This window comes from Aptenodytes patagonicus, chromosome 2, assembly GCF_965638725.1.
Source record: "Aptenodytes patagonicus chromosome 2, bAptPat1.pri.cur, whole genome shotgun sequence".
Lineage (NCBI taxonomy): Eukaryota > Metazoa > Chordata > Aves > Sphenisciformes > Spheniscidae > Aptenodytes > Aptenodytes patagonicus.
Window position 1 is genome coordinate 38,928,946 of NC_134950.1, and position 25,570 is coordinate 38,954,515.

Below are 25,570 nucleotides of genomic sequence, written 5' to 3' on the forward strand. Positions count from 1 at the left end.
TTTGTTTTTTTAATTTCCTATTGTTTCTCTGAAAGCATTTCTACATCTTGTGGTCTATGTAAAATGAGTATCAAGGAGCAAGAAGGAAGAGAGGGATATTCAAGATTTACATCAGTCCCAATTTATTGCATGGTACTTTGTTTGACTCCAGTATTTTAAATGTTCAGGGCATTAATCGGTGTCTGTACAGTAAAAATTACATTATATAAATGCTGAAAATTGCTAACTTGGGAATCTCTGCTACTGAAACAGCTAAAAGGTTGAAATATACTTAGTAAAAATACACTTAGCTGGCTTGCCTTGAGATAGTTTCAGCTAAGTCAGAATGTATCCTCACGAGCCAAAACAGGAGTCAGCCTGCTGTTCTGTAGAACCAGAGGACCTAATACCTGATAAAATATGTCATACGCTATTTTGAAACAGCTTGCAGAGTTCAACTACTAACCAAAGTCTGCATGGGAGCTTCTCCTCCAACCTGCAAGTTACTTTTCTCCTAATTTTGCACATAAGGCAAAAAGTGAGTTCCGTTAAAAAATAATGTACCATTTCAACCCTCAAAAAAGGGGTAAGTGTAAAGAGGAATAGAATACAGAAGAGGAAACGGTTTGTTTCAGCTACTTGCTCTTGCCTTTTATTTTCACATGAAATTATTGTTAGATTAACTATAGGAAACCAAGAAAAAAATCAAAAGCAACGAACACATCAGAGTGAAGATTCATTCAGTAACTTCACAGAAGCCAGTAAAATTCAGTACAGAAAAAAAAATCAGTGAGAATCAAGTGCTTTGATTCAAATACGTGAAGTATTCAAACAAAAGAGGGTTTAAAGTTAATTTTATTACAGAAGACCTTTTTTTGGGCACCAGAAAAGCTGAGATAACAATTATGGATAGTGATTTAGGAGATATTTGAAAACTACCTATTTCAAAAAACTTACTTTAGGAAAGCCTAGCAGGGCAAAAATACCCCAGTTAACATATATTTATCCCAATTTTGTGCACAATTTGTCTGAATTCTTCCGTCGGAATAAGAGACATACTTCCTTTTTCATTAGTTTTCTGCTTTTGTTTATTCTGTATTTGCCATTTCACATTCTGTTAATCCCACACAATCACACTGACAACTTTTTTTTTTAGAAAAAAGTTAAGATCTTAAACACATTTTTATATAAATGTTTACATGCATTTAATATGTTGAGAAATAACTATAACTTCATTCAGCCTGATTCTCAACACTACTGCTAGAACTACAGAACATATTTAGCAACTACCAAGGAACAACTCCCTGTCTAATTTAATCGAAAGGAAACTACATTGCTTTAAAGCAGAACCAGCCAATAATATCAACAACCACCCACTGATAGCCAAATGTGTTCAGCACCCAAATTATATTATAGAATGTGTTGGTTTTGGCCGGGATAGAGTTAATTTTCTTCACAGTAGCTAGTATGAGGCTACGTTTTGGATTTGTGCTGGAAACAGTGTTGGTAATACAGGGATGTTTTCAATACTGCTGAGCAGTGCTGACACAGAGTCAAGGCCTTTTCTGCTTCTCACCCCACCCCACCAGCGAGTAGGGTGGGGGTGCACAAGAAGTTGGGAGGGGACACAGCCGGGACAGCTGACCCCAACTGACCAAAGGGATATTCCATGCCATATGACATCACGCTCAGCAATAAAACTAGGGGGGAGGTTGGTGGGGGGCCGCTGCTCGGGTACAGGCTAGGCATTGGTCGGTTGGTGGTGAGCAACTGTTTTCATTTGCATCACTCGTCTTTCTTGGGTTTTATTTCTCTGTTATTTTCCTTTTCATTACAATTTATTATTTATTATTATTATTATTATTATTTTATTTCAATTATTAAACTGTTTTTATCTCAACCCGTGAGTTTTCTCACTTCTACTCTTCCAATTCTCTCCCCCATCCCACTGGGGGGGTGTGTGTGTGTGTGTGTGGAGTGAGCGAGCAGCTGTGTGGTGCTCAGATGCCGACTGAGGTTAAACCATGACAATCCATTATGGCTTCTGCAGTGAGGAATATTCTATTATCATTTCAGGTAATTTTTAGTGAAGTTTTCCTGTAAAGGTTTTAGAGGATCTTGTCTTGCTGATGGCTGGAAGTTCTACTTATATGACATCCTTATAAAAAACATGTTTTTATTTATGCAGCTAAGATCAGTTCAGGCCCCCAGATTCACAAGCTCAGGCTCTGTTTTTTAATTTAAAACATGTACTTTTCTGGTCACAAATTCTGTTAAAATTATAGAGGGGACATAACATTAAGCGTAGCAGGAGTACTTATTTAAAAGATAGATTAGATTGGTATTATGTAAACAACATCAAATATCCATTGACATATCTTCTTTAAAATAAAAGGTCAGCTTTTACTCCCAGTGGAAGCTGCAGAATTACACCAGAATTACAGGAAGCACAGTATGAAAATTAATGAGGCACAAAATCAAAGTGTCTACACATAAAAGAAAAGAGTTACCTATCGACAAGAAGTAGGACACAGAAAAGCTCTAAAGCTGTCAAGACAAACCTGAGTTACGCAAGCGTAACTAAGGAAAAACAGTAGTGCCTACAGAAAGGAGATGGTAGGACAAGTAAGGAAAGGTGGCACATTACAGAAACAGTAAAATGGAGAAAGGAACACTATCACACATTTTCAAACAGAAATCACAAAGAACACAGAGAAAAGAAGAAAATAGGAAAATATATATTTTTAAAGAAAATTGTAATTAAACCGATAGTCACAGCAAAACAAATCTAACCATTTCACTTGCTTAAGATTTCAACCAAAACTAAGTGCTTGTTCTTTCCTTGTACAATAAATGACTAGATTATAACAAAATTACAAAAGCCCTTCCAAAAATTCTCAAAGGTAATTAAATGCTACTGAAATCTAGAAGACATATAAAAAAAACTCCTCTACCTGAAAGATAGTTCTGTTGACTATTTGGAGGTATATTTTCTTTAGCCATGGAGATTAACATTTTGCTAGTCTCAAAAAGCTTCGCTGATTCCTTATTCTGAAAACAAAACACAACGCTTTGCTGCATCACAAGGTAAAAGAATATCACATGCAAGAACAACATTATTAACATAATGATTAGCACTGGAGAATAGAGATTGAAAGTGATACTGGATTAACACATTAAGCAAGTTATACATTTTACAAATACTACCAAAAAAGTAGTTCTCCTCTATCACACAGGAATTATTAGTTCAATATATTTCAATATATTCAATATATTTCATGTCATGAAATATGTTGACAATATATATTGTGATTTATGTCATAAGCCACATGTCATAATCCACAACTGTTTCATAGGTTACACATACTCTGTTTTTTTTTATGGGGGCTGATTTGACGTACTGCACCCTGCTTGAAACTATGAAAGAATTACAGGGAATTACACAGCAAGTTTAACACACCTGTTCCCTGTAACTACACTTTCACCATACAGCTTAGGCCTTTATTGAATTATAGGCTGGAAACATTCTCCTTCTCTTTAAATTTGCTCTGACCAGAGGAGGCAAAAATAAAGGAAGCCCAACTCCTCACAGCTCCCTAAGAACTTTCTGGAGTGAATTAATAAAACTTTCTGGAGATAATTATTATAACTAGGTAGAAATGCTTCTATTACCCAGAGAAGGGGAAAGATTAATTCCCATAACCTTCTGATGAAACAAAAAAAGGAGTGAAAACTCAATATTATAATTGCTGTTAAAGGCTCAAGCTCTTTGGGGCTTTGCAAGTCAAACAACAGACAAATCAAAACTCCTTTTTTTACTGCGGACTTTATTTAGTTACCATAACACTTAACTAGTTTGAATTATTTAGATACAGCTTTTTGCCAGGTACTGGCACTATTAAGCAACTTAATGGTGATCTGCAAATTATAAAATCTTTATAGCTTTAGAATTAGGTACTAAAATTTCTAATAGGAAAATTGTGATAAGAACAGATTTTGTTTAATTGATTGGATTAAGTAATTTTCCTTTTATATTTCCCAGTTTCCATAACGGAAATTTTGAGGATATTTATACCTTCCATCCCCATCCCAACACCCATGCTCTGGAGCGGGCAGAGAGCAGATCCCTGCTAGTCAGCTTCCCTAGGGAGAGGGGAAGGAACAATGATAACCATTTACAAGAGTTTTCCCACTTGTAAAATACAAATGTTACTGGGTATGCCTGGCAGCAAACAGGTTTTTAAAAATCTACATAAATACCGATACAAAGTATTTAAGTTAGAAATTACTTTGAATAGGTAAATCTTTGATATATACTTTAACAACAAATACAGTTTTAAGAGCACAGTAAAAGCAAGCTTAAATCAAGACCCTAGCAATAGAAGTGTTTAAATTCAGGAAAACTATTTAATACTCTTACCCTAATTTCCATGTAAGGTGGATCATTTTCAAGTTCTGCCTTATCTTGTGCCAACTTGGCCTTCTGATCTTCGATAAATTTGTCTAAATCATCGGCCATCATTTCTAAGGTTATAGAAAAAACATAGAACATTGCCTCTACATCAGTACTTCAAAAATTTAAAGCTCAATTACAGTTGCTTAAGACAGTAGTTAAGTAATATTCAAGTTTCTCCCTCAGAACTACAAGCCTTAAGATGTTTGCTGGGTCAATGAAACACCTGACTCAGGAAACCCATCCATGGAGGAGATTACCTGATGTTTCACCAGAGAGAAAATTCAAAGATTCCAGATTATAAAACTGAACATATTTCTCTAATCTTTTTTTCTAACTTGGTTAAAATATTTTGGGTTTGTTTTTTTTTTTAACTGCAAGTCTACCAATGGCCCTTCACCACACACTATCTCAAGCTTATTGTTAGTGAATCATAAAATCAATATTAGACAACATAAAAAAAATAAACAGGATAAAGGAATCATTAGACAAAAAGAGTACAAAAAGTGCAAAATACACGTGTACTCTAAAATAAGGACCAAATCATACAATCAATTCTGTGCTTAACTTACTATCACAAGAAGTCTTAAAAATCATCAAGCTTATTCAAAACAAAACAAAAAAAAAAATCAGAAAAAGCAACAAAGCAAAAAAACAACAACAAAACCCCCCCCACAAAACGCAAAATACATGCATAGTGTTTCTGGAGTTGGAGCCAACAGCGTATCATTACCTCCTGTACCAATAAAATAGCAGAGGCAATAAGAACAGCCACAGTTCTGCAATAATTGTAAGACTGTGGATATCAGGCAGCATTGACTTGCAATCAGACAAGCCACTCATCTGTAAGCAAACGTGTACTGAGGAACAGCTGATTACCTCTCTTCCATTAGTTGTGCATCTTGCCTATTTAACTGAAAGCCCTTCAGAGCAGAAATTTTAGCATCTTATTTGTTCAATTTATTGTATATTGCTGCTCCTAGATAACCTCATAATAAAAATTAAAGTGAATCAAATTCATGACAATGGAACTGTACAGAAGTTAAGGCACACACTCAGACTTTGAATATTCTTTGTTGGAATAGTCTTATCAAAACTAAAAATACTGCAAAGCTGCATACTAAGTAACCATGGAAAGAAGACAGACAAAAACAAAAAGAATGACTGCATACAAGCCTACTCATCCTAATCTCCATTCAGCATTTTCACTAACTCCACTGGAGGAGAAGTTTTGCAAAACCAAGCCTACAGAAAAAAAATCCGTATGTTATATTCCACGCTTAAAGGAAGCATGAAACTGAGAAGAAAATTATGACCCTCAAATCCCTCTAATACTACCCACACAACTTAAGCAATAGGATTGCTTATGCAGGTTCCTAAGCAATCCCATTACATCCAGTATCTAAACTCAGATTGTACAGCAATTTTATTGAGGCTAATTCAGTATCTTTCTAAAGCCTACAGATTGTATGAAGTAAACAATAGGCCAACAATAAAAGTATATTAGAAAACACTTTCAGGAAGAGGATCAAAGAATTTAAAAAAAAAACCACCACACACCACCTCACAAAGACTAGTGGAATTAGATATTACACAGGTTAACATAAAATAATGTGTCCCGAGAGACTGAGATAAATGCTTACCAGAAGATGAAGAGAAAAAATGTCAGAATTCCATCAGATAAATTCAAGTAATTGCATGCTAACTTAATTTAAGGTATACATCTGCTTGATGTATTCCTTAAAATGTATTCCTTTAAACTTTTTCTTTTACATTAATGCTATTTTTTGATTCATAATATAAAATTATAATATTGTAACAAAGGAGGCAGAACTAGGACAATCTATTTACAACTACTGGTGGTAATAAAGGACAATCAATTCCAAAAATAAATTCCCCCATCTGATTTGTCCTAAATCTTTAATCTCATTAGTTTTACACACTGATAAAGGATAAAAGAAATCTAAAAGAGGGTAAGTTCTCAGGCACTGACAAATTTTATTTAGCCTATTAGGTTACAAAAGAATAATGAAAAAAACTGTTCTGAACGGGTGAAACTACTTGTCATACTAAAGAATTTAAAAGTTGGTCTCATCACCTATCCAATGCTGCATACCCACCAAGAGCAAAATTACCACACGTAGAAGGAGGCACTGTGAGAAGCCTTCCCAAAAGCTCATTGACTGCAACATATGCATTTCTTACCTCTATTTACAATAATATTTATAAACTCTAGAACCATTTCCAAATCACTGTATTGGAATGGTACCAAACCTATTCTGAGAGACAGTATAACAAAAGGAATATTTGCAGTATATTTTCTATCTAGCACAAGAAACACAATGAATATTCTAGCATTCTGCACTTCTGTCACATTGCTCAAAAAAGCAATACAATAAATTAAAAAACAAAGACAAAACAGTTACAGTTGAACTACGCAGGCAATTCAATAGGTATGAAGAAAGTTCACAACTCCAGGCCTTGGAGAACACTAAGACTAACACCACAGCACTGTTGATTCAGCATACCTTTAATACAGCTAAATAACCAGGAAAAGTGGCTAAATGCCTCTTAGAAAATAGCTAGACATTTTATGTCTTACAGCTTTCTGCTTGAGTTGATCATCTTAAAATACGCCTGAGTGCAAACTTTATGAGAGAAGCGAAAAGGGTGTATTATACTGAAAGAGAATGAAAGGTGAAGAAAAAGAATCAAAAATTTTTATGTATTCTAAGCAAAAGACTGACAATTTGAATGTGATGCATACACTGATAAGTTCAGAAAATATACCAGCATGTAAGCAAATATCTCACTGAATATTAATCAATTTTATCACCTACTGTATCAAGTGAAGAGATCATGACTAATCACAATAAAAAACCAGAAACAATACATTTCTATCTGAAAAGAGTGCTACCGCAGTCCCCAGTTACAGAGTGAACTATCTCGGAGGTGACAGGACTAAACTCACAGCAAACCATTAACTTCAAACTGGCTTCATACAACTGCACAAACGTACCGAGGTAAAGCTTGCCACTATAAAACCACTTCAATTCAAAATTAAATAATCTATTTTCAGTTTAGCATTGTGTCTGAATGCATTTTGTGCATTTCTAGAGCCTTGCAATTATTACTAGCAAAAGTAGCAGATTCAAAATTAAGCTTGGAGACATTGCTCCATGGGCACATGCACAGAGCAAAAGTGAAAGTCAGAACATGCTGTAAACATTTGAAAACCCAAGGATAAACCATATGCCCCCAAAATTTTGAGGTGCAAACAACATATTTTTCATGGCTTTTTGAAAACAGAATATTTTGTAAATACTATTTAAAAAAAATTTTGATAGCATCTATCAGCTCTTCCATCTTTAAATCTTGGATGTATTTGCATTCCTAAAACATTGTATTATTCAAAGTGAAATTACATTAAACATACTGCTGCTATATACTCAACTACTGTCTGAAAGCATCCCATAAAAAAAAATGTATTTTATATATTTTTACTCTCAAGAAGATTTTAGTTTTTCATAACCTTTTTTTATTTTAAACTGGAAGTTTTCACAAAAGCAGCTCTGAAAAACTACAGAGTCAGCCAGGTAGACTTCAACTTAACCAAATATACCAGGCAATAGAAAGCATATAGCTATTCAAGAAAATAAATCAAGTTTGAATGTTATATTTTTATTAGATCTATGCTCAAATAGAGTTAATAATGCATGTCTCTATTCAAGATATTCAAAACATCTATTTGCATACGTATTGCAGCATATGTACTATATCTATCTGCATATTGTGTATCTACTTTATCATCTAAAACAATGTTTACTGCGTTCCTTTTTGTTCTTTCCCTTCCCCTCCTATTTGTTCAAGAAAACAGGGCACAAAATTTAAAATCAGCATGTGTAAGTAGTCAGATTTCATCTATTCTGTGCCACAATACTAAAATGACACCAGGAAAACTGGCAAAATGGCAATTCCCATCCATATGAACTGCAGCAAGGGTGGGAGGGGAGGGAATTGCTTTAAGAAAGCAACAGTATGCCATGTTTAGTAATTGTACTTGCAGATTATATGGTCACGTAATTGCTTCATTAAGAAATATTTTTCACCCAAACTTCCTAAGCTCTCAGAACAGCCAGTACTGGCTGCTTCTCTACCCCTGTGAACGGCATTTAGAATAAGCTCTTGCTGTCAGAGACATGCTTCCTGCACCTTTCACCTTCGTTTCTTTTCAATTCTTCTCTGAAAAAGCACAAAAAAACCCCAGGGTCTGGACGCTCACAATTAACGAACTCTGACTAAAACAACGCGAGTTTTTCATAACCGTGAAGGCAATTAACCCTCAGAACAACCAACCAGCAAGTTTTGCGAGTTACTTTCCCTCGCCATAAGGGCTTATCTACTTTTCCAGAACACGTACTCTGATCCAAAGAGACATTAATTTCGGAAAACCTTCAGAGCCAGGAGATCAGATATATTCCTCCAAGCGTGACAGCTCGGGGAAGCGCCTCCCCGCCGGCCCCGGCCTGCAGCGCCCGCCCGCGCACGGGCCGCCCCGGCCTCCCTCCTTCCCTCCTCGGCAGCATTTCTCAGACAGCCCCGGAAGCACCGACCTCCCCTCAGCCCAGGTGTGAGGCGCTGCCGCCCGCCCGCGACGGCGGGAGGCTGTGCGCCGGGCGGGGAGGCGGCACTTCGGGGCTCGGCCCCTTTAAGGAGCGCGACACCGTTGTTAGGCAACGGCCGCACAACAAACGGCTCCCGCCGGAAGGCCTCGCGGAGCCCCATTGCCCCCCGCGGGGACGCCCAGGCCCGGCACCGTGGCCCGGACCCGGCACCGTGGCCGGGGCCCCGGCCGGCGCCCCCCACCCCACCCCGTCCCGTCCCGTCTCGCTCCCTGCGCCGCCTCCCGGGCCCGTCCCGCTCCCCGGCGAGCCGCCCCTGTCCCGGCCGCCGCCCGCTCCGGGCTGTGAACAAGGCGGCCGCTCGGCCTCCGCGTGGCGGGGCAGGCAGGCCGGGCTGCGGAGGGAAGGTCCCCAGGCACTGTCCCGATTGCACCGCTCACCGGCGGCCGCAGCTCTCTCCGCGTCCCGCGCGCGTTACCGCCTCCCCGGAAACCGGCGGGCGGCGCCTAGCAGCGCCCTCTGCTGCTCCGGAGGGCGGCGCGGCGCGGCCCTTCTATCCCGCAGCCGCCAGCGGCTCGCCTCCTCCCCGGGCGGGAGCAGGGCCGGGGTCGCACTGGCGCGGCTTTAACCGGCGAAGGGGAACAGGAAGGGAGGCGGCGGCGGCGGCGGGCTCCCCTCAACGGGGGCCTTCGCGGGCCGCTTCCCGCGAAACACCGCTTGGCCGACCGGCCCGGGCGGCGGCGAGGAGGGAGAGCGCACTGTGGCTCCCGAACCCTTCTGTCGGGCCGCAACATGCTATAACCGGAGCACGCCGAGCAGCCCCACAGTGACCCGCAGGCTCCAACGGCGGCTGTATCGACCCGGCCGAGGCGCAGAGCCGAGCGCTCCCGCTGGGGGCGCAGCGCCGCCCGCCCCGGGCCTGCGCGGACCGTACCACCTCCCCCCGCAACTCCCCCCTCCTCGCTTGGTTCCGCCGGCGGCCCGGTGCGGTGGTGAGGCGGGCCAGGGCCGGGCCCGGTGTGGGGAGCGATGGCGGCGGCGGGGAGCGGCGCCTCCGGGAGCGGAATGGCGCAGAAGACGTGGGAGTTGGCCAACAACATGCAGGAGGCGCAGAGCATCGACGAGATCTACAAGTACGACCGCAAGCAGCAGCAGGAGATCCTGGCGGCCAAGCCCTGGACCAAAGAGTGAGTGAGAGCGGGGCCGGGCCGGGCGGCGGGGCCGGAGAGGCGGGCGGGCGGCGAGGGCCTGAGGCGCGGGCCCTGATGGCTTCCGCGGCCTCTCTCTTGCAGCCACCATTATTTCAAGTACTGCAAGATCTCGGCGCTGGCGCTCCTGAAGATGGTGATGCACGCCAGGTCAGGGGGCAACTTGGAGGTGATGGGGCTCATGCTGGGCAAGGTGGACGGGGAAACCATGATCATCATGGACAGCTTCGCCCTGCCGGTGGAGGGCACCGAGACTCGCGTCAACGCTCAGGCGGCCGCCTACGAGTACATGGCTGCCTACATTGAAAACGCAAAGCAGGTAAGGAGAAGCAGCAGAGGGTGTTTCTCTCCTTCCGTGGTGTGGCTGCGGATCTTGTAAGCTAATCGCGCAGGAACATGTTCTGGGGTTTGCAGGCTTCCCCGCCTTCCCCCCCCCCCCCCCCCCCCCAGTGATAAAAGCGGCTGTCCGGTTGCCCTGTTTCTTCTCAAACGTGGCTAAGAGAACTGCGTCAGCAGCAAAGAACACAGACCCCTTTAAACATTTTCACGTATATATTTCCATGTGTTACAGTAGGTCATCAAGTACTGGATTCTTCCTTTACAAATTATTTTCATTGCTCAGGAAGTGTTTTTGTGGCTGCAGCTGGTGGCTTGTGGATGGAACAAGGAGGGAGTGTGTTTCTAAAACAACTGATATAATACGTGTTCCTAAAAACATGTTTCTAGAAACAGTATGCTAAATTAAATATAAAATATGTATGTGTCAGAGATACTTACTATTTGTAGATCAGAAATATGATGTTTATTCTTACCTTCTTGCTTTTTGAAGTCTTACTGCATAGCCATGCTGCTGTTTTCCATAAAAATAAAGAAAAGACATTTGTGAAGAAAATGCCAATGAAGGAATAAGTAAGTTTCCGTGCAACCTCATTATTCATACTTATAATTTGGAAATTTTGATGAACTGACTCAGATGTCTCTTCCTCCTCTTCATCACCCTGTATTTAGAGATCCATGTCATATTAAGCCTGACTACGCAGTAAAATTCTCACATGCAGAAGGATAACAGAAATATGAATCTGCTTTGTGGCTGATGTAGAAACCAGCACAGCACATCAAAGCACCTGCTGACATGCTTCTTCCAATACAGGGCAATCCTATGCTATGAACGAGCATTGAAATAACTCTAACTCTCCAAGTTCAAATAGTTTTGAGGCCCATTTTACCCTGTGATTTTTCTTTAATCTTCAAAGTATTTTAAACGAGCTAAAATTAGAAGCTCCTTACTTATTCACTGGAGATAACAGAGAAGTATTTGGGTTATTGTGGAGAGTTTTACTTATATTCACAGCCTTACATAGAGTTAGAGATATTTAAATAGATGTGAATTAGGCTGGATCATAACATCAGAAAAGAGTAAACATAATCCAGAAGTAGGTATATTCTGGGGCTTTTTTTAATAATTAATCTCTGTTTATGAGAAAATTTAGAAATAATTTATTTAATCTAGTTCCTTTTATCTGGAAGCTATTAATGTCATGATACTAATACTGTTTTTGCAGAAAAGTAGGTAACTTGAAAAGATGTCTTTACCTAAAGACATATTCATACTATCCAGTTCTTAGGTAGAAATAATGGGTTTCAAAATAGTAAGTATATAGCATAAAATTAGTGTTTTTTAAATACGGTTAGTTTGTCTTATGTTTAAAACAGTCCAGGTTTGTGTAAGGAGTACTCATATGATAGGAAACATTTTTTTCTGGTTGTTTATATTGTACAGTTTTGTCTATAGTCCGTTTCGCAATTTTGAAATTGAACTTGTGTGCAAATATAATAACTCAGCTTTACTGGTGCTCTGGCAGAGTTTGCATGCTGGCTGTTCCACATTCGATTTTGGCAAGCAGTTGTTCCTAGAATAACTCTTTTTAATATTAGATTGCAAATTGATACGTTCCCCTGCATAAGTACTTCACAGATGCCAGTGTTCCAGTTATTTGCTTCTCCATGGGCAGGATGTGGTGCTAACACAGTCAAAATGTGTTATTTGGCTTTGAAAAATAACACACGTTCTTTAGTGTTTTGTTGGTCTCTCCTTCTCTACTATGGGAGATGTACAGAAAATATAAATATTATTCACCAATTCAAAAATAAAATAAATGTTCCATTCAGTAGGCAGTTTGTCTGTTCTGTCTCATCTTAACATTTTTCTGATTTAACCTTCCTGACATACTCAGTATTTGGCAAAACCAAGCAGGTGATGCATCCAAACACACAACTCTCAGTTAAGAATGGCATATAGGGTCATACCAAAATTATTCAACTCAGTGTGGAGCAGCCAGTAAGCAATTCCTGAGAGAGGATTACAGAATTAGGTCCAGTGGTGGGTGTTTGTTCTCCTGGGGTTTTTTTATGTATGTATGTTTGTTTGTTTGTTTTTCTTCCCGTATTTGTAGAGATAGCCAGGGGAATTATTTGGAAACTCCTATTTTGAGTTTTTCTGATCCTAAAAATCTCAAAAATTCATCTTTTGGCTTTCACAGCATGCTCTGGCAATGATTTCTGTCACTCTGGTGTTCGAAAACATGCCGCTTTGAAGTTATTTTTTAAACCTAGCAACAATCTCTCTATATGCCTCTGAGATGCGTTACTGTACTAAATAATGAACATTCATTCTCTACTGACATACCACACATTATATGAGATTAGATATACTTATGTCATATCCACCCTAAGAAATTTCTCTTCCATGCTGAAGAGTCCTAGCTTGCTTACCATCTCACCACGTGGAATCTCTTCTGTACTTCAGCTGTCATTGAAGAAGGAGCTCCTGGCTCCTTGAAGTTCTTTGTTCTGTGGTAGTAACTGTAACAGAGAATGCTAATACTAGAGATTTTATGGTTTCTAGGAAATATTTTACCAAAATAAGGTGTATGTTTAGTATCTAGTTTAGTATTAGTAAGTTAGCATCGCGGGCTGTGTGTGTATTCTTTATGCTCTCACCGCGTTGTAGTATGCTGGAAGGCCCAATAGAGGGCAGCTGGTACTTTTGGAATGGAGGTTAACACTGGGTTTGTTTTCCTTCACTGCTGTTAGGTTGGTCGTCTAGAAAATGCAATTGGCTGGTATCACAGTCACCCCGGCTATGGCTGCTGGCTCTCTGGGATCGACGTCAGTACCCAGATGCTTAATCAGCAATTTCAAGAACCCTTTGTAGCAGTGGTTGTAAGTACTGGCTGATAGTTGATAAAACTGCATAGCAAATTGTGTTGAGGGGGGAATAATTTTAGATTTCTGTCCGTTAACATTCTAGTAGTGTGTATTTTTGCATGATGGAAGTGTTTTATTGGTGTTGGTATTTTAAATTGGTGTTGGTATTTTAAATTGGTGTTGCTCCTTTTGCTTTGCTGGCCGCATACTGGTCAAACCAGGAGTATTGCTTACCGAGGCTGTTTTCACTGCGTTGTTCCAGGTATGGTAGCTCTGTACAAATCCATACATTACTCTTAACTTAAAGTCCTACTTGGTACTTTTGCAGAAAAATGTATTGAGCAATCCATATTCAACCTCCTGCAGCAGAACAAAATTCTGTTTCTTTTGTTCTCTTTGTTGCTTCTTCTGTCGAAATAGAGCAAAGCGTGTTCACGGAGTTCCGTTACTTTGCATCTAAAATGCCTTTTAAATTAAATCGGTGGCATAGTACAAGGTAGAAGACCCCAGGAAATCTATCTTTGAAGAAAAGATCTGAAGAAACTCTTTGGGCCCTTCAGGGTCTTCCAGGCTTCGGAGCACATTTGAAATCAAAAGTAAACCTTATTTTAGCTACTACTTGTATAACCATTGCTACTGAAGGAAATAAAGGAAAAAAGACTGAAATTAGTCAGAAGGAATATAACTCTGATGGCAGAATTACATTAAAAAAGGATAAATGACCCTTAAGAAGTATTTCCACCATGTGAGTTCTCCTATGTTATGACATAATTTCACAGATTCAGAACACTTTCCTTGGGACTGCTTTTTCCTCCCCCCTCCCCAAATTACTTTTAAAATTAAACAGGGCATCAGTAAGTATGTTAGCAAGGAGATTCCTTCATTAGTTTCCTGTATTTTCCACCAAAATACAGCAGATCACACAATACTATTTCTTACCTCTAGTGGTTATAAGATTAAAATGAAGATTTTTTTTATTATGGTTTATTGATTGCTCTTAAGTGCAATTTCTTTCAAGTATTTGGGAAATAAGGAAAATGAGGTTGAAAAAATGGTCCATAGAAGGCTATTGATATTCCCATCTTTTCAGAGTCTCATACCAACAGATGCCAACTGAAAAAGTACTGTTTATGACAAAACTAATACAATTTGCACTAATTATGTTTCTGAAATACAATTACTGTAAAGTTAATTTATGCCTGTAATAATTTATAAAATGCATATAACAAGCATTATCTGTATTCCTACAGATTGATCCAACAAGAACAATATCTGCAGGAAAAGTAAATCTTGGAGCATTTAGGACATATCCTAAGGTAAATAGTTAAAATTATCTAGTGCGTGATCACTAAACTGTCTTTAAATTAATAGATTGGTTCTAAAGATTACTGCAGTTTGATCATCTGACAGTTTGATCTGCTGTACTGTATGTCATTGTTCATTCTGGAAGAAGGATGTGCTGATATACTGGGTATTGCGTGTCTTTGGAAATTGATCACATTTACAAAGGTTGACTTCTAGTTTGTTTTTCATAGATTTTTGGCAGTCTTAAATCAAATAGACTGACTAGATAGTGGAGCTGTCCTAAAATTATATAGCTCAATACAGCCATTTTTAATGGATATAGTTGTCGGTAGCATTCATCAAAATAGATTTATGTTAATTCTTCTCTATCATTTTTTAGACCTAAAACCAAATTTTAATAGCGTGTTTTATGTGTTGTAATCTGCTTTTCATTTTAGAAAAGCAGGATTCAAAACTATCTACTTAACTCTTTTCAAATAAATTTTACGAATCTTCGCAAAATAACGTACAAAAAAAACGAGTTAATTAAACAATGTGGAAAGGTTAGGCTAAAAACTAGGAAATCACATAAATATTGGAGATCTAGATCTCCAAATGCAGTCTTTTGTTTATACTTCTGGCAGAGCTATAACTGTGCTATTTAATTTCAATCTAAGAAAGTTCAGGTATATCCTTCAAATTTCCAGTTATTATTGACTCATCAAAAACTTCAGCTGACATTACATACAGTAAAACTGTAATGAACAAAAATGATTGTGAGAGATTCCCAGTTGCATTCAAGCATTATTTTTGTGTTGACAAATATACAAGAGATCTTCTTAGAACAGTTTGCGATTCAGAGAATATTCGCTTCTGTAGGCAAAACCACCTCATAAATACTTCCAGAATTTTGAGCAGGGAGAAGAATCCTGCACCTGAAAACCAAACCGTATATAGAAAATGCATGTTAGAAGCGTATTTTTAGGGAGTCCTCACAGTGGTTTGTGGGCAGTTCTTGCCTAGTCAGTAGCTGTGAGTGGCTAAATAAGTAACTGAAGTTTTAGGTATCCCTAAGGCATATCCAAGGCATGGATGTTCCTTCCCTCTTCTCATGCCTCCTCTCTTCCCTCAAAAGAGGATTGAAATCACTTCCAAGAATAGGTAGAGAAATATTATCTTAGAAGAAGCTCGCTCTTTCTTTGATCTAAGAAATGATCCAATCATAGCTTGCCACCTTACTTGTTTGAAGAATCTCAACTATTGACCACTAGTTTGCTTCCAGCATGCTTTTTGATAGACCTGCAAATGTAATGACTGCTAGTAAAGCCAAATGTAAATCTGAGATCCAAGAAAATTCCAAATGTCAGGCTACAGGGGGAAATTTCATTTTCCCTAGGAAAAATAAACTAGAATTGCATAAACTAGATTTTTTGTGAAGTGCTTTCAAAGAGTTTAGGCATTTTAAAAAGTCCCAAAATTACTGTGTCATCTTTGCCCTTTGTTGAATTTTTAGGGCTATAAACCTCCAGATGAAGGTCCCTCTGAATACCAGACTATTCCGCTTAATAAAATAGAAGATTTTGGTGTACATTGTAAACAGTAAGTAACATAAAAACTACTAACTCTAGCACAAGTTCTCAATTTTTGTGTTTAGGTTAGTGATTCAGTACGGAAAAGTACATTTCTTGGAGTGTTTCAGATCTTGAGGTTCTTTGTTGCTTTAGCACTGTTGGTTTTGTGAAAAAGTGTTATTGTTATTTATTAGGAGATATTTTAAGGGCGAACTGTTACAAAGATGGAAGATGAACCTGGTTAAAAGCTTTAGCAGTTGATTCCTGAACACCTTTAAGTAGTGGTGCTTTCTTAGCGCAGGGAGGAAAGGGTCAGATGTAGATTTAGCAGCAGGGCTAAGGAGACTGTAATCTGTCAGCTCTTCTGAGTAGTGGCAAGTGCTGTGCATCTTTTTATCCTGCGTCACTGGGCATGTTAAGATTGTTTCTGTCTTTGGTAGGATTGGAAAGTACAGCTGCTTCAAGGATAACATCAGCAACAGGAAGAATTACCGCTTTTTCTCTCTCTCCTGCTAGTTTACTGTCCATGAATTAAAAAGGTAGTTTAGTTTTAACCATCCTTTCTTTAACTGTTCTATCCCCAGCCACATATTCCTCATTTCATACCTACGTTTACTTACTTGGCAAGCATTTGTTTTGCCAGGTGAGTCCCCTGATCTGGTCCATCTTGTGGGAGCACACACGTTCTTGCTGCTTAAGCTAAGGTGGGATGGAAAGTAGAGACAGATGTTGGAGACACAGTGTTTGCAAAGAACAGCTAAGGAAAGATGGGACTGCTTCTTTCAATAACGACCTGGTTTCAATTCTACCTTCAGCTGTAGAACAGCTTAAGCATCTGTGTACAGAGAACTTGAAGATCTCATTGACACCAGTATGTCCTGTAGGCTGTTGCATAATTTTTTCACGGTTTTAGTGCATGGATATCTGTTCTTCAGTGCATTTATAGCTGCATGCAAAGTCTGACCCTGAAGAGATGAAGAAATTAAAACAATTGGAATTGGTCTTCCGATCCAATTTGAGGAAAAAAACAGAGCAGTAGCTACACAGAAATCTTTGTAGAACTGTAATGTTCCTGTCATTTCAGAGTAGTCCTTATAAGTCTGGCATTGGCCATAAACCCATGCTTTTAAGCTTGAAAGGATGATATGTTTTATCCTTTCTATTTTAGAGGTGGCCAATTTGGGAGAGCTCATTTGGTGGTTTTTTTGAAGTTGGAAGTGCTTAATAGTTATCATTATAATCTCCATCTCAGGAAGTTGTCTTCTTGTACAAGCCATTTCTTTCCATCCAAACCATGAAAATATTTTCCAGTCTTTCCTAGAAGGAAACAGCAGTTAGGCAAAGAGAGGGAATTAAAACTGGAAATTTGTCACGTTACTGAATTCCTAATAATACAAAAGACTAGACTGGTGGTGTCCTCTCAGTAGTATGGGTAGTCTAAGAATTAAAAGTTTAGAGAACTTGAATGAACCATAGAGCCATAGAATCATTTAGGTTGGAAAAGACCTTTAAGATCATCGAGTCCAACCGTTAACCTAGCACTGCCAAGTCCACCAGTAAACCATGTCCCTAAGCGCCACGTCTACACATCTTTTAAATACCTCCAGGGATGGTGACTCAACCCTTTCCCTGGGCAGCCTGTTCCACTGCTTGACAACCCTTTCGGTGAAGAAATTTTTCCTATATCAAGTCTAAACCTCCCCTGGCACAACTTGAGGCTGTTTCCTCTTGTCCTATCACTTGTTACTTGGGAGAAGAAGAGACCGACACCCACCTTGCTACAACCAGGTAGTTGTAGAGAGTGAAAAGGTCTCCCCTGAGCCTGCTTTTCTCCAGGCTAAACAGCAACAGTTCCCTCAGCCGCTCTTCATCAGACTTCTTCTCTACACCCTTAATGATCCTGTCTGTTTGGAATGCCAGTGACTACTAATTGCTTCGCAGTAGCAGTCTGGATAATCTTAAGTCAAACTTCTCTCCTTTAATTGGTGTTCAATGCCCAATGTGAAACTGCTTCCATTTAATCTTTTTAAGTAAGTTTATTACACTATTCCTCAAACAACTTTGATTTCTAATTTTGAATCTGCCACACATCTCTTTGAAGAACTGACAGTACCTCATTTTTCTTAGCATATGTGAAATAAGGGTATTTGTTCTTCAAAAATATTGAAGTGTGGTGTGTTGGTAGATTTTAAAGCATTGTTATCTCAGATGGAATTTCTTACAGAAATACCAAGCAAAATACCTTTCCAGAGAAATCAAGAGATAATAGGATTATTGATAACCTGCTCAAGAATTTCCTGATCAAAATAAAGTTTAATATAGCTCTCTAATGTTGCAGTAATTCACCTACACTAATGACTTTGCATAGCTCAGCTTTCTATCCACTTTATCATCTCTTGTGAATTCTGTAGCACCACTAAAAACTGGCTTTCAGAATAAGTATGGTAGAACATAAGATTATTTGCCTGTTTGTAACATTTACTGCTATCAAACATTCCTAATTGAGTTAGAGGTGATATATGCAAAACTGCAGTCATCTGTAAGTAACAAGTATTACAGTATTGAAGATTCCAAGCATGGAACAGGGCATCATTGCATTGCACAAGAAGTTGTTAAGAGAATAATTAAAAAAATCTTGCAATCTCATTAAATAGAACACAGCAGTATGTGTGGGAATTATGTGTACCTGTATTAAAGCTATATATGAAATACTTACGGAACATCTTTTAGAGTTAGAATTGGAACTGGGGGTAACCTTTTTACTGTTCAGTGCTTTGAATTTTTGAAGATATTTGCCATTGATAAGGATTGTTTGAGATGGATGTATTTTGGGTGTCACAGCCAAACAAGACATGTTTAGATGGAAGCTTATTTTGTTTGCATGTTTGTTTTTAAAGGTATTATGCTTTAGAAGTCTCGTACTTTAAATCATCTTTGGACCGTAAATTGCTTGAGCTTTTGTGGAATAAGTACTGGGTGAACACTCTCAGTTCTTCTAGTTTGCTTACTGTAAGTACCATAGTATGCTATCATGTGCATGTATTAATTCATTAGTGCTGAAAGCCAGACCCTCTACTGTAAAACGCTTAATGGGACACTGGTAGATATAGAAACACATTAAGAATCTATTCGTCAGATTAAACAAGAAAGGAAGGCTTTCCTAATCATAAATACTGAAATGTTCTTTATATCTGCTCTTTAGAAGTAGAAGGTGGGAATAACTTTTATGTTTAATTTTACTGACTTATCTAGATGCTTAGATTTTGTCTTAAACACCTTTTAACCTTCTATCTCTTTACAGCACTGGAATGAATAGTATGCCTTAAAATAATGGCATTGAATAAGTAAACACTTTAAAAAAACCAACCAAACAAAAAACCCCACCAAAACCCAAAAAACCACAATGGAACTGTTAAAACGAGGTTGCAACAGAAATACTGCAGGTAGACCTTCAATGTAACAGCTCATCATCAAAACCTTCCTTCTGCAAAAGCCAATTTTATGCCTTTTCTCTTGGTCAAAACCAACTGAGTTTTCCTTACTCTTTCGTAACTTAGGACATGGGCTGAAAGTAATAGAGAGTGCCCATTTCAGGCTTTAGGTATTGAGCGTTTGTCAGATGTTCAGCTTCTGTTCTCTCAACCACCACTTGTGTGCCACTCGTGTTCTGTATCACTTCAGTTGCAGATAGAGGTTAAAATGTGCAGTACTACAGTCTTAAAGGCTCTTTTCAGGTTTTGTTTATTTTGTGTATAAATGCTTGAATTTATAGCTTAGAATTCAATATGTTTATCACCTTCTTTCTCCTAAGAATGCTGACTACACCACTGGCCAAGTCTTTGATTTGTCTGAAAAATTAGAACAGTCAGAAGCTCAGCTTGGAAGGGGCAGTTTCATGCTGGGTTTAGAGACTCATGATAAGAAGTCAGAAGACAAACTTGGAAAAGCAACAAGAGACAGGTAAAATAACGCATACTTGTGTTCTTCCCTGTAAAAAGTGTTATTTTGTTTTAAACTTTTTATCATGCTTTTAATTGTAACCTACCAATTCAATTGTAACCTACCAAGATTATAGATAAAAATGATTAGATTATAGATAGGAATGAGAGACTCCAAATGTCACTAGTTATTTTTGAAAGTTTAGGAAGATCTTGCCTTTATTAAACCTACAATGGCTTTTCAATCTTTGTTTCTGGAATAAATTCAACTCTAGTTTGTAGTTCATTAAACAAAAAAATCCCCGTTAAATTCCATCAGTATACGGCAAACCAAAAAAGATGTTTTCTGTCAAATGCAAAATGGTAGCATTGCTAGAAAATAGCACATTTTATGTGGCTAATCAGGTTTAAACTAACAGTAACTAAAATTATTATATAGAACATGATTTTAAGAACTAGTGCTAACAGTCCAGTAAGTTTAGTTTATACTTGGGTAATACTTTCATTCACTTAAGAACTCCCTTTTTTTCATATTTCTTAATTAATACCTCCTTTTTCCACAAATAAGGGGGTTTTTTGTTGTTTTGTGTTGTGTTTTGTTTCTAAGAAGTAGATTACAGACATTCTGGCTTTTATATTTAGCTACCCTGCCTGATAGCAAATACTTGCTATTATCAGTTAATTAACTTATTATCACTGGGCGTACAGCATTATTTCAAAGAAGCTATAGTGTTTTCCCTCGGTGTTCCTGATATGTTTGTTGGTAATCAGCTCTTTTCTTTTTTGAGCTTTGAAGTACAAAAGTTGCTTCTCACTAATACTTACCTCTCTCTCCCAATAGTCTTAAGAATGATATGTGTGCTTAGACTATCTATATAATGTTACAGTCACCATTTTTCCAAGTAAAATCTTTAACAAAGGGTTATGGTGTCCAACAAGTCATATAGTATCTTGGGCTGTTCAAGAACATTGTATTTGGCAAATTCCAGACTTCGAAAACCAATAATGCTGCACTGTACATGCTAGTACAATCTCAGGTCCATCTGTGGAGAAGACAGGACTCACCTGCATGCATCTTAGGAGCGTTCTGAGTGAGGTATAATTCCATTTAATAAGGAACAATTCTGTAGAATCCCTTGGAACAGACTGCAAAAATGGAATAAAATCTGGGACGTTCTACTTTTCAGATTTGGAGGTTTTCTGGTCCTCTTCCTCATCATTTTCTCCTGATACATAGAAGAGTTTTCTTGTATTCTCTTCCCTCCCACCCCCGCCACGTTAGCAATATGTGCCATAGTACAAACTTTACTAAGGAACTAATTTTTGACATACCAGATGAGTGGTGGGTTCTAATGATAGGTTAAAAAATCAAGAGACAAAAAGGAGGCCTTGTGTGAAGAGACTGATTTATAAATAAATTATTTACATCTTGCTCAGTATGACTCAGGTGAACACGGGCTTTGCCTTAATAAAGAGAGGAGTCATCTTGTGTTGGACAAATCTTTGTTCCCCAGTAAGCAGTGGGGGAATACCTGCAAATGTAGTATGGTCATTGCTAAATAGAATCAGAGTTGCTGTTGTGCTAGTGTCTTCTGTGCATTTGTTTCCTTGTTATGGAAAGTTAACAGCTGTTACAAGTTTTCTAACAAATGTGATTGAGTTGGAGGGGGCTTGACTTTGTAGAAGTTAATACCCATTTAGACTATTCTAGTTGCAGAATACATTTGCAATGGAGTTAAGGCTGTTGCTAACTCACAACAGCCAGGTTACGTGATACCTCCCAGTTCCTGTAGTGAAACAGTTACAATAGTGAAACAGTTACAATAGTAATGCTTTAAAGACACGAGAAGGATGGAGTTGCTGACAAGTTTGCTTTGATTTTGATCCCTGTTTGGTGTCCCATAATACTGACCGCATTTTATTTTCTCATTACTCTCATGTGCTTACAGTTATTCTAAGGAATAACTCCTCCTCTGATCACCCTACTATATTATTTCTTGCAGTGTTTCTAGAGATCTTTCTTTTCTGTTTTTATTTAGTCATCGTCAGTAGTTAGTTTATAAATTGTAAGACTGGAAGGGATTGTTGTTGTCATCAATTCTGCTTTGCTGTGTAACAGAGGCTACTGTAGTTCCCAAAATGGATTGTAACACTTTTACAGATGCATGTTTTTCTTCAACTAATAATCTTTCCTAAGAAAAGACAGTAGAAGACTTGTACAGACACCAGGACAATTGATTCAGTGGCACCTAAATTACTTTCAAGAAATAATGTTGCAAAGTTTGCTAAAGGATTATTGGGTGTACCTGTTTTAGGAAAAACAGTAGGGTAAGACATTAGCATAAAGGTGCTTACACTTGGCTGTATGATCTTTTCTGTTACTGTGCATACACATCTCTCAGAGCCATTTTCTAAGAGCACATACGCATTAGCCAAACTGTGCTCCAAGCCAACTTCCTTTGCCCAGGATTCCTTTTATCTATCTAGTAGTAATTTGTCCCTATTCTCCATGCTTTCAGGGCTGATTCATCTTTTGCATTTGTATATTCTGTTCTGAGACATTTTTATTTGTTAGTTTGACACTACATCCCCTTAAGCCAGGCACACTGGATGAAACTTGGATCAATAGGAATCCTCTCAGCTGTTTGGGGGTTTTGCACGTTACATATTTTGACTAATAACTGATTAGCTCTATAAACTCTTCCTTTAATGTTCTCTGTAAAGTTTCTCAGAGGAGCTATGGTTACTGTGCACTACTGGCCTAGGGTTGGGCAAAGGAGATAAGGTAGCCTTCAGGTATTGGTAACAGCTGGTAGCTCCATTCCCCCAGGGCTGGTTTGTTTTTTTTTTTTTACTTTTTGGTTCAGATGACCACAGAGCTCACTTCCTGTTGTTAGTGTAAGATGTCCTAAATTGCCAGACAAAGAAGTTTTCTGGAATTGGTCTTTGTGTGTATAGTGCTCATCAGTTTGCTTTTGAAGTAACAAAAAGCTGTTGGCAACAATGGCTAAACTGCTGTGTGTGACTTTTCCTTTCTGGACAGTTGTTAAGATTCATGGGGTTATGGGCACCCTGAACTTCCAAAACAGCTGAATATCTTCAAATAAAATGACAGTTCAGTTCAGTGTTTGGCCAACGTTGAATTTATGCTTGTTTTTCAGCTGCAAGACCACCATAGAAGCTATACATGGATTGATGTCTCAGGTTATTAAGGATAAACTTTTTAATCAAATTAATATAGCTTGAAGTGCATCACCAGCTGATATGCATCTCCAAAGCAGAAAAAGTCATGGTTTCTTTCGCTTGGACTTGTTCAGTTTGGGAAATGAAGCTGGAGTGGAAAATTACTCATTTAATTTGTAGTACTTTAATATTTCCCACCTGTCTGACCAGTTTTAAAGAACAAAATGTTCTGAAATGTAGTGCAACTTCTTGTTCTTTATCATAAAACACAACCAGTTTGGAGAATTGTTCCAAAAGAAAAATAAATGTGACTCACTGGATTTTGCTCTTAGGTATTTATCTCTATTATCCAACTGCAATAAAACAGTTTTGAAAATGAGTGTTTGGGGGCTTGAATTTTTTGGCAAACATTCATTTCCTCTTACTCTTTTTCTGATTGTTCCGTAGAAAAGCTTTGTCCACTCGGTTAGATGAGCTAGGTAACCTATGCAGTATAAGAAGTTTGTTTCTCAGATTTTCATTTCTGTGTTTAATTTTAAGAATCAAAATCTCATTTGCTTATCTTTTCACAAGTTATTAAATCTAATGGAACCTTTCCGGATTTAGTTTTACTGGTCCAGCCAGAAATGGTTTCTTCTCACAGTGATGAAACATTCGTGCATGATACAACAGTATTTTGCTTGTAGCTTCACAGTTATGATGGACATTTTATATTTCTAAGTAGTCAAGTAACGACCAGTTCTGCAGTGAAACTAATAATACAGTTATGTACCATTATTTTTCTCCTGCTCACCTTCTATTGCTTGTCATAGTCACTTGTTGCATGCAAAGGAACAAAATGAAAAATTATTATCTCTGAAATACACATTAGGCTAATTTAGGGTCACAGATACTAAAATGCATTAATCATAATCGCTGGCTTACAACATGGTGCTGCTGCAGGGCTGATCTAAGTTTGTTTTGGAGGCTTTCATACTGCATTTCAATAATTGAAGATGTTTGGATTTCTTTTCAGTTTTTATACTTAATCCTGAGTTTCCTGGGGGTTTTGGAATGTTTACTTTTGGGATAATATATAACATGCTTTATACAATATGCCATTACACTTTATACCTTAAGTAACTGATATTCCTTTTCAGCCTTAACTCTGCCTTGATGTGGGTTTTGTTTTTGTTTTGGTCTGGAAATTTTAATAGCTATTATTCATTTGGGGCTTTTCATGCAAATGGATTCCAGTGTATTTGAAGCTGAGATGCAAGTTATACAATGGAAACTTTATCATTCAGCCTGGAAAATGCAGATACCCCGAAGCAGAAATTCATCAAGAGTTTTGAAGCAGCAGCATCCAACAGCATAGGAAAAACATACTTATGCGGAGCTAGTAAAGTTGAGATAATTATCAGATGTGCAGTTTGATAGGAGAACAATTTTACGCTTCTCCCAGCATGGCAGTGGTGGTGGGGAGGCAGGAGAAGAAAGCTGTGGTATTTTAATATTCAAAGCTATTAATTTTCTTGGAAATGGCAGCGATAGACTCCTGTACAGGCAAGCACAGTACATAAGCCCACAGCAGTACCTCTTAAGTTCAAGGAAGACACAGCAAGTGTACCTGGCCAGTAACTTTTCCTACTTATTTTCTTCCACGGGTTAAAGTTTGTGAGACTTTAAATTTTAGCACACAGCCCTTGTCCCACTCAATATGTGTTTACACAAAGAAGTATGCTGCTTTTGTGAGATAAATACCTATTAGGAAATATAACCTATGTTGCCACTTTATAGAATTCTCTTTGCATAGCATGATCCAAAAGTTTTAGACACCTGAAATATAAAATAATAGTTTAATCTCATATTAGTCTATTTAGTGTATTTAAACTGTCCTCATTTGTGATAGCAGTGAGCTGAAATTTCATGCACGTAAGCTCAGACTGAATGTTTTTAGTCACAGTTGGCTTTAAAATACCAAGTTGTTTTATAAACTATAGGAATATGAATGCTGATGCTTGAATGCTGATGTAAACAGTTGTCCATTGAGTCATGTGTTGTTACTTGCTGAGCATAGTGTTATAACTCAATTTAAAATGATACATGTAGTGTGGCTATACCTGTGCCCTGTGCAGGATCCTTT

At 38.3% G+C, this 25,570-nt stretch overlaps 2 protein-coding genes across 12 annotated transcripts in view; one reads left to right on the top strand and one right to left on the bottom strand.

The window, feature by feature from the left end:
- The window catches only part of CSPP1 (centrosome and spindle pole associated protein 1), a 65,739-nt gene extending 56,126 nt beyond the window's left edge, over positions 1-9,613 (bottom strand). For 8 of the 11 annotated variants that reach the window (XM_076329605.1, XM_076329599.1, XM_076329600.1 and 5 more), the window contains exons 1-3: positions 9,495-9,613; positions 4,400-4,503; positions 2,934-3,030 (exon numbers count right to left, since the gene is read on the bottom strand). In XM_076329605.1, the coding sequence (XP_076185720.1) occupies positions 2,934-3,030; positions 4,400-4,501 (199 nt within the window). In that variant the 5' untranslated portion in view covers positions 4,502-4,503; positions 9,495-9,613. Of the gene's footprint in view, positions 1-2,933; positions 3,031-4,399; positions 4,504-8,852; positions 8,933-9,494 lie in introns of those variants that run through there. The other 3 variants (XM_076329606.1, XM_076329597.1, XM_076329604.1) reach the window with 3 other exon arrangements.
- A 3-nt stretch (positions 9,614-9,616) lies between these two features.
- COPS5 (COP9 signalosome subunit 5) lies at positions 9,617-23,824 on the top strand. Its single transcript, XM_076329607.1, has 8 exons — positions 9,617-10,241; positions 10,347-10,581; positions 13,356-13,484; positions 14,720-14,785; positions 16,267-16,352; positions 19,222-19,333; positions 20,136-20,284; positions 23,424-23,824. The coding sequence occupies exons 1-8, from the start codon at positions 10,084-10,086 to the stop codon at positions 23,506-23,508; spliced, it is 1,020 nt and encodes a 339-aa protein (XP_076185722.1). The 5' UTR covers positions 9,617-10,083; the 3' UTR covers positions 23,509-23,824.
- The last annotated feature ends 1,746 nt before the right edge of the window (positions 23,825-25,570 follow it).